At 43.6% G+C, this 16,253-nt stretch overlaps 1 protein-coding gene across 3 annotated transcripts in view; it reads right to left on the bottom strand.

Annotated features, from left to right (window-relative positions):
- Positions 1 to 15,241, bottom strand: part of syn3 (synapsin III) — a gene marked incomplete at both ends in the record, with an annotated part of 94,806 nt that extends 79,565 nt beyond the window's left edge. For all 3 annotated transcript variants that reach the window (XM_083757559.1, XM_083757560.1, XM_083757561.1), the window contains 3 exons: positions 1,848 to 1,905; positions 14,256 to 14,476; positions 15,062 to 15,241. In XM_083757559.1, the coding sequence (XP_083613685.1) occupies positions 1,848 to 1,905; positions 14,256 to 14,476; positions 15,062 to 15,241 (459 nt within the window). The remainder of the gene's footprint in view (positions 1 to 1,847; positions 1,906 to 14,255; positions 14,477 to 15,061) is intronic.
- Between the last annotated feature and the right edge of the window lie 1,012 nt (positions 15,242 to 16,253).

Raw genomic sequence — 16,253 nt, 5'->3', positions numbered from 1 at the left:
AACTATGGGTGTGGTCTGGTGAGGTCATTAAACTATGGGTGTGGTCTGGTGAGGTCATTAAACTATGGGTGTGGTCTAGTGAGGTCATGAAACTATGGGTGTGGTCTGGTGAGGTCATGAAACTATGGGTGTGGTCTGGTGAGGTCATGAAACTATGGGTGTGGTCTGGTGAGGTCATGAAACTATGGGTGTGGTCTGGTGAGGTCATGAAACTATGGGTGTGGTCTGGTGAGGTCATGAAACTATGGGTGTGGTCTAGTGAGGTCATGAAACTATGGGTGTGGTCTGGTGAGGTCATGAAACTATGGGTGTGGTCTGGTGAGGTCATGAAACTATGGGTGTGGTCTGGTGAGGTCATGAAACTATGGGTGTGGTCTGGTGAGGTCATGAAACTATGGGTGTGGTCTGGTGAGGTCATGTGTAGCAAATCCTTAAGGATTACAGCAACAATTCCCATGGGAGACTCGCACCCAGAACAGGAAATGACATCTGTGTTCACAGAAATTGTTCGCATAACTTAAACTAAAGCTCATGAAAGACATGCCGTATAATTGTTTGCGTACAGAAGGGTTTATGAATAATGCTACGGTTCTTATTCTCCGAGGATTGAAGCCGCCTGTTGCCTCACAGGTAGGTCTTCATTTCACAGTAGCAGCAACTTCATCCATCCATCTTCAACCGCTTATCCATAGTCGGGTCGCGGGGGCAACAGCTCCACCAGAGAGCTCCCAGACTTCCCTCTCCAGAGCAACATTAGTGACTTCCTCCTGGGGGATCCGGAGGCGTTCCAAGGCCAGTGAGTCGATGTGTTTCCTCCAACTATCTCCCCCGGGGTCTCCTCCCAGTGGGACGCGCATCGAGGACCTCCCTAGGGAGACGCCCGAGAGGCATCCTGACAAGATGCCCCGAACCACCTAACCTGGCTCCTTTCCAGGCGAAGGAGCAGCGGTTCTACTCCGAGTCTCTCTCGTGTGACTGAACCCTATATCTAAGCTGTAATCCTGGGCGCTATACTACTCTCCCTCTGCCAATCTGGGGAGAGCCCCGAACTGACCCCATGCTTCCTTCAATGCATGAGGAGTCCCTGACAGTACAGAGCACAGCAAACAGGATGGATTTCACTGGACCTCAATAGACAGTACAGAGCACAGCTCTATAAAAGTGCTGGTGCCACCGTTTGCGGCCCATCTTTTTTTCTTCCTTCTGCCATAAAACCCACCACTTCATTTCAAAGACTACTCCAGTCTCTCGATGATGGCTTGCAGATGTGTGGCCAAACAGTGACGTAATGCTGTCTACCCACTGTTGATACCGTACTTACTGTATGTCTAGACCAGGGGTTCTCAACCCGTGGGTCGCGGTCGCCAAATTATTTTGGGGGGTCCCCAAATTATTATATATATAAAAAAATAAAAAAAACAGTGCCAAAGCATCTCCGGGGGAGAGAGTATGTTTAGTTGTCTCCACCAGGCCGAAGGCATGGGGAGAGAGTATGTTTAGTTGTCTCCACCAGGCCAAAGGCATGGGGAGAGAGTATGTTTAGCTGTCTCCACCAGGCCGAAGGCATGGGGAGAGAGTATGTTTAGTTGTCTCCACCAGGCCGAAGGCATGGGGAGAGAGTATGTTTAGTTGTCTCCACCAGGCCGAAGGCTTGGGGAGAGAGTATGTTTAGTTGTCTCCACCATGAAGGCATGGGGAGAGAGCATGTTTAGAGCTTGTAGATCTGCTATTTTTCAATAGCTAAATTATAACATGATGTTTAAAACACCAAAAGGGGTTTCCGCCCAAAATGGGTTAAAGCACATGTTTCATTCAGTGACATTGTGTGGCAGGTGTATGGATCATACCTGTTCCACACGGATCTCATAATCCCCGTCCAGCTTCTTCCCTCGGAAGTACTTGGCCCTGCACAGGAAACAGGAGACAGAATCAATACAGGAAGTACTTGGCCCTGCACAGGAAACAGGAGACAGAATCAATACAGGAAGTACTTGGCCCTGCACAGGAAACAGGAGACAGAATCAATACAGGAAGTACTTGGCCCTGCACAGGAAACAGAATCAATACAGGAAGTACTTGGCCCTGCTCAGGAAACAGGAGACAGACAATCAAGGACGTACAGGTATAACGGCACAAAGTACATCCTCCCAAAACCAGAAGATATGCACGCGAGGGTCTTGAGGTCAAAAAGTGATCAAAATCGGCGACAAAAACAAATCTAAAACAACTCGGGAACACTCGTGGTTGGCAGGGAAAGAGGTCTTTATACAATTTACAAATCACTACATAGTACAGCAGAAAGAGCAAAAAGCCGCTGCTATTCGAAGGAAACGATTTAATGACCAACAGAAATATGCCACTGTGGCAGAGCTTCAGGACTTTGACATTTCATTTCAACGTGACATTTCAAGCGAAAATGTGGAAGATGTAAAAAAACAATAAAAACAATATGTCGTGGTTAGCACTAAAGAGAGTGACCAGCGTTTTAAATGTTTGTGTGACAAGAAAGCCGTCAGGCTTGTTTCCGTTGTGGTCCTCTTGGGGAAAGGGGAGCAACAATACAAAACAGACAAAAACAAAATGCCTTTGAATATTGCCAACATAAAAAGACAAAAACACATTTATCCGTCAAGCGTCAAGGCCATAGAGTTATAAAGGATAACCCCCCCCCCCCCCCCCCCCATCTGAAAATATGTTGTTCCAGGGACCCCTCCCCCAGAAGCAAAGATTTGAGTTAAAAACGTTCGCTCTGAAAGAATATATATTCAAAGATTTGTGCCACATTTGTGCTATTTTTCTAAAATAGCAGAACTACAAGCTTGTACCCTCAGGTCTCCACCAGGGCAGGTCAGGTTATGGCCTCCTGGTGGCGCTATAATAGGCCTGTACAGTACATGACAGTGACCTGTACAGTACATGATGACAGTACAGTATGATGTACAGTGCATGATGACAGTCTGCTCCGCTGTCACAGATCACAACCACACCAAAGCAGCACGCAACCAAAAAAAACCCCCAAAAGACCATTATGCGTTTTAGGATGTAGAACAAAAGAAAACATATTGTCACTCTCTGAACTCTAATACATTCACACTGCCCGGCTCTCTGCGGCAAGCATGCATGCACGCGCACGCGCACACGCACACGCACACACTATATAAACAGCATGGAGTGGAATCCAGAGCGGTTGTTTTTGTCATGAGAACATGTTCCTTCCTTCCATGATGTGCCACTAATAGGAAGCATACGAGGCATAGATCCAGACAGAACATTTTGCTTTATTATGGCTACAAGTTCATCTTGTTCTCGTGGGGATGTGTTGAGATGTAAAACTGTTTTGCTGAGGGGGGTTGAATCATGTTCTCGTGGGGATGTGTTGGGATGTAAAACAGTTTGCTGAGGGGGGTTTGAATCATGTTCTCGTGGGGATGTGTTGGGATGTAAAACAGTTTGCTGAGGGGGGTTGAATCATGTTCTCGTGGGGATGTGTTGGGATGTAAAACTGTTTGCTGAGGGGGGTTGAATGGGGTGAACCCGTCATGAGATGTAAAACAGTTTGCTGAGTTGGGGGTTGCATGGGGTGAACCCGTCATGAGATGTAAAACAGTTTGCTGAGTGGGGGTTGCATGGGGTGAACCCGTCATGAGATGTAAAACAGTTTGCTGAGTGGGGGTTGAATGGGGTGAACCCGTCATGAGATGTGAAACAGTTTGCTGAGTGGGGGTTGCATGGGGTGAACCCGTCATGAGATGTAAAACAGTTTGCTGAGTGGGGGTTGAATGGGGTGAACCCGTCATGAGATGTAAAACAGTTTGCTGAGTGGGGGTTGAATGGGGTGAACCCGTCATGAGATGTAAAACAGTTTGCTGAGTGGGGGTTGCATGGGGTGAACCCGTCATGAGATGTAAAACAGTTTGCTGAGTGGGGGTTGAATGGGGTGAACCCGTCATGAGATGTAAAACAGTTTGCTGAGTGGGGGTTGCATGGGGTGAACCCGTCATGAGATGTAAAACAGTTTGCTGAGTGGGGGTTGCATGGGGTGAACCCGTCATTCTCATGTCATTCAGACTCAATAGGACGACCCAGGGCTCAGAATTGTGCCCGTTTCGGTCGCAAATGCGCCTGAATTTGTATCTTTGCGAGTTTGCGACCTAAAAATAGAACTGGGAGCACCGGACCGGTGCCGCTGCAAATGCACGCTGCGGTGGGACGAAAACGGTTGATTGTAGCAAAACGGGCGTTGGCTGGTGCTGCTTCTGACAGACACATTCACACACCTTTACATAGATGGTGCATTACATTCACCCATTCACACACCTTTACATAGATTGTGCATTACATTCACCCATTCACACACCTTTACATAGATTGTACTTTACATTCACCCATTCACACACCTTTACATAGATGGTGCATTACATTCACCCATTCACACACACACCTTTACACACCTTTACATAGATGGTGCATTACATTCACCCATTCACACACCTTTACATAGATTGTACTTTACATTCACCCACTCACACACCTTTACATAGATGGTGCATTACATTCACCCATTCACACACCTTTACATAGATTGTACTTTACATTCACCCATTCACACACCTTTACATAGATGGTGCATTACATTCACCCATTCACACACCTTTACATAGATTGTACTTTACATTCACCCATTCACACACCTTTACATAGATTGTACTTTACATTCACCCATTCACACACCTTTACATAGATTGTGCATTACATTCACCCATTCACACACCTTTACATAGATTGTGCATTACATTCACCCATTCACACACCTTTACATAGATTGTACTTTACATTCACCCATTCACACACCTTTACATAGATTGTGCATTACATTCACCCATTCACACACCTTTACATAGATTGTACTTTACATTCACCCATTCACACACCTTTACATAGATTGTGCATTACATTCACCCATTCACACACACGTTTACATAGATTGTGCATTACATTCACCCATTCACACACCTTTACATAGATTGTGCATTACATTCACCCATTCACACACACACCTTTACATAGATTGTGCATTACATTCACCCATTCACACACACACCTTTACATAGATTGTGCATTACATTCACCCATTCACACACCTTTACATAGATTGTGCATTACATTCACCCATTCACACACATTTACATAGATTGTGCATTACATTCACCCATTCACACACACACCTTTACACAGATTGTGCATTACATTCACCCATTCACACACACACACACACACCTTTACATAGATTGTGCATTACATTCACCCATTCACACACCTTTACATAGATTGTGCATTACATTCACCCATTCACACACCTTTACATAGATTGTGCATTACATTCACCCATTCACACACACACCTTTACACAGATTGTGCATTACATTCACCCATTCACACACACACCTTTACATAGATTGTGCATTACATTCACCCATTCACACACCTTTACATAGATTGTGCATTACATTCACCCATTCACACACCTTTACATAGATTGTGCATTACATTCACCCATTCACACACACACACCTTTACACAGATTGTGCATTACATTCACCCATTCACACACCTTTACATAGATTGTGCATTACATTCACCCATTAACACACACACCTTTACACAGATTGTGCATTACATTCACCCATTCACACACACACACCTTTACATAGATTGTGCATTACATTCACCCATTCACACACCTTTACATAGATTGTACATTACATTCACCCATTCACACACACCTTTACATAGATTGTGCATTACATTCACCCATTCACACACCTTTACATAGATTGTGCATTACATTCACCCATTCACACACCTTTACATAGATTATGCATTACATTCACCCATTCACACACACCTTTACATAGATTGTGCATTACATTCACCCATTCACACACCTTTACATAGATTATGCATTACATTCACCCATTCACACACACCTTTACATAGATTGTGCATTACATTCACCCATTCACACACACCTTTACATAGATTGTGCATTACATTCACCCATTCACACACCTTTACATAGATTGTGCATTACATTCACCCATTCACACACACCTTTACATAGATTATGCATTACATTCACCCATTCACACACCTTTACATAGATTATGCATTACATTCACCCATTCACACACCTTTACATAGATTGTGCATTACATTCACCCATTCACACACACCTTTACATAGATTGTGCATTACATTCACCCATTCACACACCTTTACATAGATTATGCATTACATTCACCCATTCACACACCTTTACATAGATTGTGCATTACATTCACCCATTCACACACACACACCTTTACATAGATTGTGCATTACATTCACCCATTCACACACATTCACACACCTTTAGATAGATTATGCATTACATTCACCCATTCACACACCTTTACATAGATTGTGCATTACATTCACCCATTCACACACCTTTACATAGATTGTGCATTACATTCACCCATTCACACACACCTTTACATAGATTATGCATTACATTCACCCATTCACACACCTTTACATAGATTGTGCATTACATTCACCCATTCACACACATTCACACACCTTTAGATAGATTATGCATTACATTCACCCATTCACACACCTTTACATAGATTGTGCATTACATTCACCCATTCACACACCTTTACATAGATTGTGCATTACATTCACCCATTCACACACCTTTACATAGATTATGCATTACATTCACCCATTCACACACCTTTACATAGATTGTGCATTACATTCACCCATTCACACACACCTTTACATAGATTGTGCATTACATTCACCCATTCACACACCTTTACATAGATTATGCATTACATTCACCCATTCACACACCTTTACATAGATTGTGCATTACATTCACCCATTCACACACACCTTTACATAGATTGTGCATTACATTCACCCATTCACACACATTCACACACCTTTAGATAGATTATGCATTACATTCACCCATTCACACACCTTTACATAGATTGTGCATTACATTCACCCATTCACACACCTTTACATAGATTGTGCATTACATTCACCCATTCACACACACCTTTACATAGATTATGCATTACATTCACCCATTCACACACCTTTACATAGATTGTGCATTACATTCACCCATTCACACACATTCACACACCTTTAGATAGATTATGCATTACATTCACCCATTCACACACCTTTACATAGATTGTGCATTACATTCACCCATTCACACACCTTTACATAGATTATGCATTACATTCACCCATTCACACACCTTTACATAGATTGTGCATTACATTCACCCATTCACACACCTTTACATAGATTGTGCATTACATTCACCCATTCACACACCTTTACATAGATTATGCATTACATTCACCCATTCACACACCTTTACATAGATTGTGCATTACATTCACCCATTCACACACCTTTACATAGATTGTGCATTACATTCACCCATTCACACACCTTTACATAGATTGTGCATTACATTCACCCATTCACACACCTTTACATAGATTGTGCATTACATTCACCCATTCACACACACCTTTACATAGATATCACCAGGGCTACCAAGTAAAAACAAAAGTTAATTTCGAGCCCTGCCCACCGTGCTCGTAGTGCAAAACAAACCGACAATGCATGCCACTCTGAGAGGTGGGCAAGGCCCGATGCCACCAATGGGAAGAGTGTGTGTGTGTGTGTGTGTGTGTGTGTGTGTGTGTGTGTGTGTGTGTGTGTGTGTGTGTGTGTGTGTGTGTGTGTGTGAGAGAGAGATATAAGGATTGGTGGCAGTGATGCTTGCAGAGACTGAGCTGTGTGTCACCATTGTGCCTCAGTCAGTGCCAGGGGGCCCGGGGGGGGGACGACGACGACAGGGGCAGGGGGGGGGGCGGGAGGGGGCCAGGGGGGGGGGGGGGGTGGGAGGGGGCCAGGGGGGGCCTGTCAGAGGAGAGCAGGGTTACCCCAGAGATACACTGCCTCTTCTCTGGAATGCCCAGGAGGAGATCAGTCTTGAGTCTCAGTGTCTTGGTCAAGGACACTTCGACACTAACTCTGGGGGGGGGGGGGGGGGGACCCACATCGATCGAACCGGGAACCTCCTGATTCCTGAGTGGCCGATCTACCCACTAAGCTCAAAGGTTTATACAAGTCTGCTGCGAGCAGGGTCTGAAAGAAAGACATCCCATTGGGTTTTAAACTACACATAGAGATCCCATTGGGTTTAAAACTACACAGGGAGATCCCATTGGGTTTAAAATTCAACACCTTAAATCACTCATATGTAACAAATTACCATATTATGCCACATTCAGTCTTTCTGAAAAACAAAAATAGTTGTGTAGTTTAAACCAGGGTTCTAAACTGCACCAATGAAATATTAAAGTTTTACGTTTGAAATGGTAATTGAAGCCTCTCTGTGCAGCGCATCAGTGTGTCCTGTCGTGTACAAATTAAATAAATCAAATCAAATTAAACTAATCTTTCTTTCTCATTCCGCTGCACTGTTGGACAAGTACTTGACTTCTCTGGGGGTTGAGCTACCGTTTACAGTTTGTCTTCTCTAGGGGTTGAGCTACCGTTTACAGTTTGTCTTCTCTAGGGTGAGCTACCGTTTACAGTTTGTCTTCTCTAGGTTGAGCTACCGTTTACAGTTTGTCTTCTCTAGGGGTTGAGCTACCGTTTACAGTTTGTCTTCTCTAGGTTGAGCTACCGTTTACAGTTTGTCTTCTCTAGGGGTTGAGCTACCGTTTACAGTTTGTCTTCTCTAGGGGGTTGAGCTACCGTTTACAGTTTGTCTTCTCTAGGTTGAGCTACCGTTTACAGTTTGTCTTCTCTAGGTTGAGCTACCGTTTACAGTTTGTCTTCTCTAGGGGTTGAGCTACCGTTTACAGTTTGTCTTCTCTAGGGGTTGAGCTACCGTTTACAGTTTGTCTTCTCTAGGGGTTGAGCTACCGTTTACAGTTTGTCTTCTCTAGGGGGTTGAGCTACCGTTTACAGTTTGTCTTCTCTAGGTTGAGCTACCGTTTACAGTTTGTCTTCTCTAGGGGGTTGAGCTACCGTTTACAGTTTGTCTTCTCTAGGGGGTTGAGCTACCGTTTACAGTTTGTCTTCTCTAGGTTGAGCTACCGTTTACAGTTTGTCTTCTCTAGGGGTTGAGCTACCGTTTACAGTTTGTCTTCTCTAGGGGTTGAGCTACCGTTTACAGTTTGTCTTCTCTAGGTTGAGCTACCGTTTACAGTTTGTCTTCTCTAGGTTGAGCTACCGTTTACAGTTTGTCTTCTCTAGGGGTTGAGCTACCGTTTACAGTTTGTCTTCTCTAGGGGTTGAGCTACCGTTTACAGTTTGTCTTCTCTAGGGGGTTGAGCTACCGTTTACAGTTTGTCTTCTCTAGGTTGAGCTACCGTTTACAGTTTGTCTTCTCTAGGGGGTTGAGCTACCGTTTACAGTTTGTCTTCTCTAGGGGGTTGAGCTACCGTTTACAGTTTGTCTTCTCTAGGTTGAGCTACCGTTTACAGTTTGTCTTCTCTAGGGGTTGAGCTACCGTTTACAGTTTGTCTTCTCTAGGGGTTGAGCTACGTTTACAGTTTGTCTTCTCTAGGTTGAGCTACCGTTTACAGTTTGTCTTCTCTAGGTTGAGCTACCGTTTACAGTTTGTCTTCTCTAGGTTGAGCTACCGTTTACAGTTTGTCTTCTCTAGGTTGAGCTACCGTTTACAGTTTGTCTTCTCTAGGGGGTTGAGCTACCGTTTACAGTTTGTCTTCTCTAGGGGTTGAGCTACCGTTTACAGTTTGTCTTCTCTAGGTTGAGCTACCGTTTACAGTTTGTCTTCTCTAGGGGGTTGAGCTACCGTTTACAGTTTGTCTTCTCTAGGGGTTGAGCTACCGTTTACAGTTTGTCTTCTCTAGGGTTGAGCTACCGTTTACAGTTTGTCTTCTCTAGGTTGAGCTACCGTTTACAGTTTGTCTTCTCTAGGGGGTTGAGCTACCGTTTACAGTTTGTCTTCTCTAGGGGGTTGAGCTACCGTTTACAGTTTGTCTTCTCTACACTGTAAATCCCTGGAGCATGTGACTCGTTTAAACCTGAAACACCATGTGTGTAATAATAAAATGCCACATGTTTATTAATGGTCATAAAATACAGTAGAACACGAGTTCACTCAAACACCTCACCAGAACACCTAGTGTTCAAATTCTAAACGCCTATATGACTGACTTTGATTGTAAAAACTAAACACGTTTATGTGTTTAAAAAGTGTTACAGGCGATTAAACATGTTCTTCTGTTTATAATCTAAACACTGTGACACGTTTAAAAGTGTTACAAATATGTGTTTAAAACAGTTTATAACCTAAACGCTTGGGTTTAGTGTGTAGGGGTTGAGCTACCGTTTACAGTTTGTCTTCTCTAGGGGGTTGAGCTACCGTTTACAGTTTGTCTTCTCTAGGGGTTGAGCTACCGTTTACAGTTTGTCTTCTCTAGGTTGAGCTACCGTTTACAGTTTGTCTTCTCTAGGGGTTGAGCTACCGTTTACAGTTTGTCTTCTCTAGGTTGAGCTACCGTTTACAGTTTGTCTTCTCTAGGGGTTGAGCTACCGTTTACAGTTTGTCTTCTCTAGGGGTTGAGCTACCGTTTACAGTTTGTCTTCTCTAGGGGGTTGAGCTACCGTTTACAGTTTGTCTTCTCTAGGTTGAGCTACCATTTACAGTTTGTCTTCTCTAGGGGTTGAGCTACCGTTTACAGTTTGTCTTCTCTAGGTTAAGCTACCGTTTACAGTTTGTCTTCTCTAGGGGTTGAGCTACCGTTTACAGTTTGTCTTCTCTAGGTTGAGCTACCGTTTACAGTTTGTCTTCTCTAGGTTGAGCTACCGTTTACAGTTTGTCTTCTCTAGGGGGTTGAGCTACCGTTTACAGTTTGTCTTCTCTAGGTTGAGCTACCGTTTACAGTTTGTCTTCTCTAGGTTGAGCTACCGTTTACAGTTTGTCTTCTCTAGGGGTTGAGAGAAGACCGTTTACAGTTTGTCTTCTCTAGGGGGTTGAGAGAAGACCGTTTACAGTTTTCACTCCTCCACCTGAGTCTTTGAAGTCTCAGTGGCTTATCAGTCCCGCTGTGTCCTTTTTTACTGAGGAAGGAAGGGAATTATAACATTTAGAAGTGGAACACATCTGTGTCTCCTCAAAGCTTTTAACCCAATCCCTCCCTCCCTCCCGTGACTAGGAGTCAACCCTCCATCCAACCTTTTGTCCGGGACCGCCGGGGCTGGACAAAATCTCTTTTTTTCCAGAGTGTTTTTCAGAGTACCAGGTGGCGGCTGGAGCGCGGAGCAAGGGGCCGATCATCCGGCGGTCCCCGGAACATCCAGACCCACAGTAATGGGTCCAGGAGGCCGGCCCGGTTCCGGCGAGCCGCCCCACGTCCGAAACGGACGAGAAATGACAGAGTGACCGACCGTGTGGGGGTCCCCGGGGGGGTCTCTCTACTGTACTGTACACTGTACTGTACTGTCACCCGAAATCATCATATATACAGTTTGTATGACTGACACATTGTCTGTCTGTCTTGGTTGTGGTTGCCGTATGTAAACTTTAGCCGTTGATAAACAGCAGATCTACAAGCTCATATATCTGCTATTTGTGAAAAATCGTCAAATATTTTCTTCTGGAACATTATTTTCAGACGGGCTCGGCATCCAAATACAGATAATTCTGGGGGTCCTTGACATGAAATAGTTTGAGAACCACTGACAGAAAACTGTGAGGATTTAGAAGACATTTGTAGAATCTGGTCTTAATGGGTTAAGATCGTTTTGTTTGGTTGCGCTCAGGTGTTGCGCTCTGAAAATAGCAGATCTACAAGCTCACAACACAGTGAGTTGTGGCTTGTAGATCTGCTATTTTCAGCATGCAACCAAGTGTGAAAGCAGGCATTCCACAAAAACTAGATGACTAGTATATGACTAATATAAAGCATAATAGAATTTTATTCAAAAGACTATGAGTGCCACGCTACGAGCTTGTAGATTGTATAGCTATTTTTTCAAAGAATGTGAAGACGTGTGCAAATGTTTTTAACTCATATCTTTGTTTCTGGGGGGAACCATATTTGTCCTTTTGGGGTCCTTGACATGAAATAGTTTGAGAACCACTGATACAGAAACATAGGGTTTTTCAGAAAACTGTCATGATTTATATTTTAGACCAATCATGTCTCAGGTCAGAATGGGTCAGACAGCACCATCTGCTGTTCAACACCCCACATCACTACCTCAACGTCCCACAGAAGGGCTGGGTGGTTTAGCTTATACTCTAGCGCCACCATGTGGCATAAACAATGTGCTGAGCTCAATTATGTTCGCATGCTGAAATCCTGTGAGGGCAAATCCAATCCAATCAATTGATTAACAGAGGAGAAAAACATATCAATGAGATATAGGATACATTATTACACAAGGAAGGAAGAAAGAAAGAAAGAAAGAAAGAAAGAAAGAAAGAAAGAAAGAAAGAAAGAAAGAAAGAAAGAAAGAAAGAAAGAAAGAAAGAAAGAAAGAAAGAAAGAAAGAAAGAAAGAAAGAAAGAAAGAAAGAAAGAAAGAAAGAAAGAAAGAAAGAAATGTTATTGGCCTAAAATATTATCTATATACATTCATTCATGAATCCACTTGCTGGATATTTTAATAGGGGTTTATATGTGACCATACCATTAACATCATATGAAGCAAGATTAAAAAAAACCTGCTTTATGTAGCATGTGACATATCAGACTAGAATATATGTGACCATACCATTAACATCCTATATAAGATCATGTGACATATCAGACTAGAATATATGTGACCATACCATTAACATCCTATATAAGATCATGTGACATATCAGACTAGAATATATGTGACCATACCATTAACATCCGATCACAATGCTTTATGTAGCATGTTAGGGTCCGTTTGGTTCCATTTGTACACTTTCTGAGTCAATTAACAGTGGTTTTACAATATAAATTGGGTTACCAGAGATAGAAATGCCATTAAATTGGGGGTCCGTAGACTAATGCGTGTGAAACTGGGGGTCCATGAAATTAATATGTTTCAGAATCACTGCTAGAGCCGTGAAAATCCTCCCTTATTGGGGTCACTGGCATAGGTTTTCAAATGGGGGGTCTGTGGCCTAATAAATGTTGATGTAGACAGTCGACACAACGCATCGGCACACTGTGAGCTTGCAGATCTGCTATTTTTTTGGGGGCACGAGATAACGCAAGGTATAAAATCAGGCTTTGGTCTACGTTTGGTAGTTTAATTACAGAGGATGAAAATATAGGAATACTTCAGTCAATGTGCTTCTCTCCCCCCTCCCCCTGCCGTTTACCTGTGTAGGAAGGTGTCTGAGCACTTAAGGCCTGGCCATGCTAAAAGCAGTGTAACCATCATAACCATTCATCTACTCGGCCTACCTCAATACTGTAGTTCCCAATTGCAAGCCAAGATCTACCACTAAAATATGTTTAGAAATCACTTGTTTTTTGCCATTTCTGACAGGCTCAATGCACACATCCACACAAAGACTAGTTGTTTAAATAATAAACACTGATAGTTATATAATCTATGTCTAAACATAATCATAAATTAAAAATATTAGGACAAAAATACAAATACACTTATTTTTTTGTACTTAAATGATACCATGTCTCGCTAGATTTGTTGTTTTTCCAATGTATTTGCCACTGTGTTCTCCTGCACTTTTTTCCCATGAGAAAATAATTGTGTAAGTGTTGTTGCTGTTAACCGTTTGTTTTTTACTGTTGTTGAGACCGAAGACAAATTTCCACACGTGGACAATAAATTAAACGAACTAACTAAATAACTAACTAACTTGTTATTTTGCGTGGAGTATAGCGCTGTGTGCTACATATACATACATGATCGCATCGGCCAACAAAATAATTCCCCCGCGTGAAACCTGGTATATTCTTCGTCGTGCGACGTGTTGCATGCTGAAAATAGCAGATTTACAAGCTCACAACGCGTCGCGTCTACCACACGTTGTTAGCTTGTATATAGATCAGCTATTTTCAGCACATGGAAATATGCAGGCTGAGACGTTCAGAAACCTTTCCCTTCACAATAAAATCACATCAGCTTTCACATGTTGGGGGGCGGGGTTTCATTGTCTGGATTTCTAGACCAATAGGAACTCACCAGTCTGTGTGCTGGTCGTCGATGACCAATAGGATCTTGGGCTTGCGTACGACGGGTTTGGCGGCTGCTTCGGCTGCTGCCGCTGCTGCCTTGGCCTTGTGCGCCCCCGCCACGCTCTGCGCCATCTGAGCACTCTTCACCACGCTGGAGAACGAGGACAGGAAGGAGGGGGGAGGGGCCGAGGAGGAGGCGGGGCTAATGCCCGGCATCATGCTGGGGGGCTGCAGGAGAAGAACCAATCACAGCTTTAACGCTAACACTTTAGCATTCAAGATGGAAGCCAAAACCGGACGAGTCATATTAGTGTAATAGCCTGAAAACACCCGGCGCCCAAAGCACCACCACTTTTATCCACCAGGCGGCACTCAATGTGTTAAAAGGAAAACAGAAAATATGAAATTGTGACGTTCCGACGTTTAACGCAACAAAAAAAAAGAACACAAAAGTAATCGTTCATCTCAATTATTTGTGTGACAATTATTTTTGAAAAATCGTGAAAATGTGGTGCGGCACTCTTGTAGATCTGCTATTTTCCAATAGCTATAAAGTAGAACATAATGCTTGAAACACCAAAAAGGGGTTCCCGCCCAGAATGGGTTAACTGCTAATTACTTGAATTAAAAAAAAAAAACATAGCAGATCTACAAGCTCGTAGCACGGCTATGAGCTTGTAGATATGCTATTTTTCAATAGCTAAAGTATAACATAATGCTTGAAACACCAAAAGGGGTTCCCGTACCCAGAATGGGTCATTTCAAAAATAGCAGATCTACAAGCTCGTAGCTCGTAGCTATTAAAACAGTTACCTGTCGCCTCTCGGTGGCCGGGGAGGCGGGGGTCGAGGTGGAGGTGTGGCCACGGGGAGGAGGGGCGGGGCTATCGGGGCCTCCGGGGGCCGGTTTCTGATTGGCCAGCTCCGTCATGTAGCCGTTGGGGAGGTTAGCCACGAAGCTGCTGTCCGACAGGCGACGGCGAAGGTAGTTCATGCTGCAGGGGGCGCTGTCGTTACCGCTGTTGTTGTTGTTCAGGACAGGAGGAGGAGGAGGAGAGGGAAGACTGGTAGAGAGAGAGAGAGAGAGAGAGAGAGAGAGAGAGAGAGAGAGAGAGAGAGAGAGAGAGAGAGAGAGAGAGAGAGAGAGAGAGAGAGAGAGAGAGAGAGAGAGAGAGAGAGAGAGAGAGAGAGAGAGAGAGAGATAGAGATAGAGATAGAGATAGAGATAGAGATAGAGATAGAGATAGAGATAGAGAGAGAGAGAGAGATAGAGATAGAGAGAGAGAGAGACATAAGATGTCAGCCAAAAAAATCCCAAGACTGAAAATGATTAAATGAACCCTATGACATCACACACACACACACACACACACACACTATAATAATTATATTTGTCCCCTTATGCACAAGATCAGTATCGTGATAAAAACGATCAATGATCGATTCCAAAAAACCCCTGATCGGAGTTGGTTGGAGCACCTCTAACCCATTTAGGCCCGACGTCGATTTAAAAAAAAAAAGTCTTCTAAATCATGACAGTTTTCTGAAATACCTATGTTTCTACCTATGTTTCCAAATTTGCGCCACGATTTTTCAAAAATAGCAGACCTACAAGCTCGTATCGCGCCACTCGGTGGCGCGCTATGAGCTTGTAGGTCTGCTATTTTTCAATAGCTAAATTATAACAATGTTTGAAACACTAAAAAAGGGGTTTCCGCCTAAAATGGGCTAGTTTGAATGAACGCCAGCCCAAATCCAGCAGGATTCAGTGACACAGCAGTCGATTCCACAGCATTGAACGTCACATAATCACAGAGTAAACCACACATAATAACGAGCTCAACGGTTACAGTACGTACAGTAAGCCATTAGAACCAACATGTATACAGCAGAGAAGACACGTCATGTAAATCAGTGGTTCCCAAAGTGGGGTCCGGGAACCCCCCCCCCCCCCCAGGGGTCCTTGAGGGACTTCCAGGGGGTCCCCAAGCTAAATGATATAGTTT

This window comes from Protomyctophum parallelum (assembly GCF_964188405.1).
Source record: "Protomyctophum parallelum genome assembly, chromosome: 22".
In the NCBI taxonomy this organism is placed as follows: Eukaryota; Metazoa; Chordata; class Actinopteri; order Myctophiformes; family Myctophidae; genus Protomyctophum; species Protomyctophum parallelum.
This window is presented reverse-complemented; position numbering and strand designations above follow the sequence as displayed.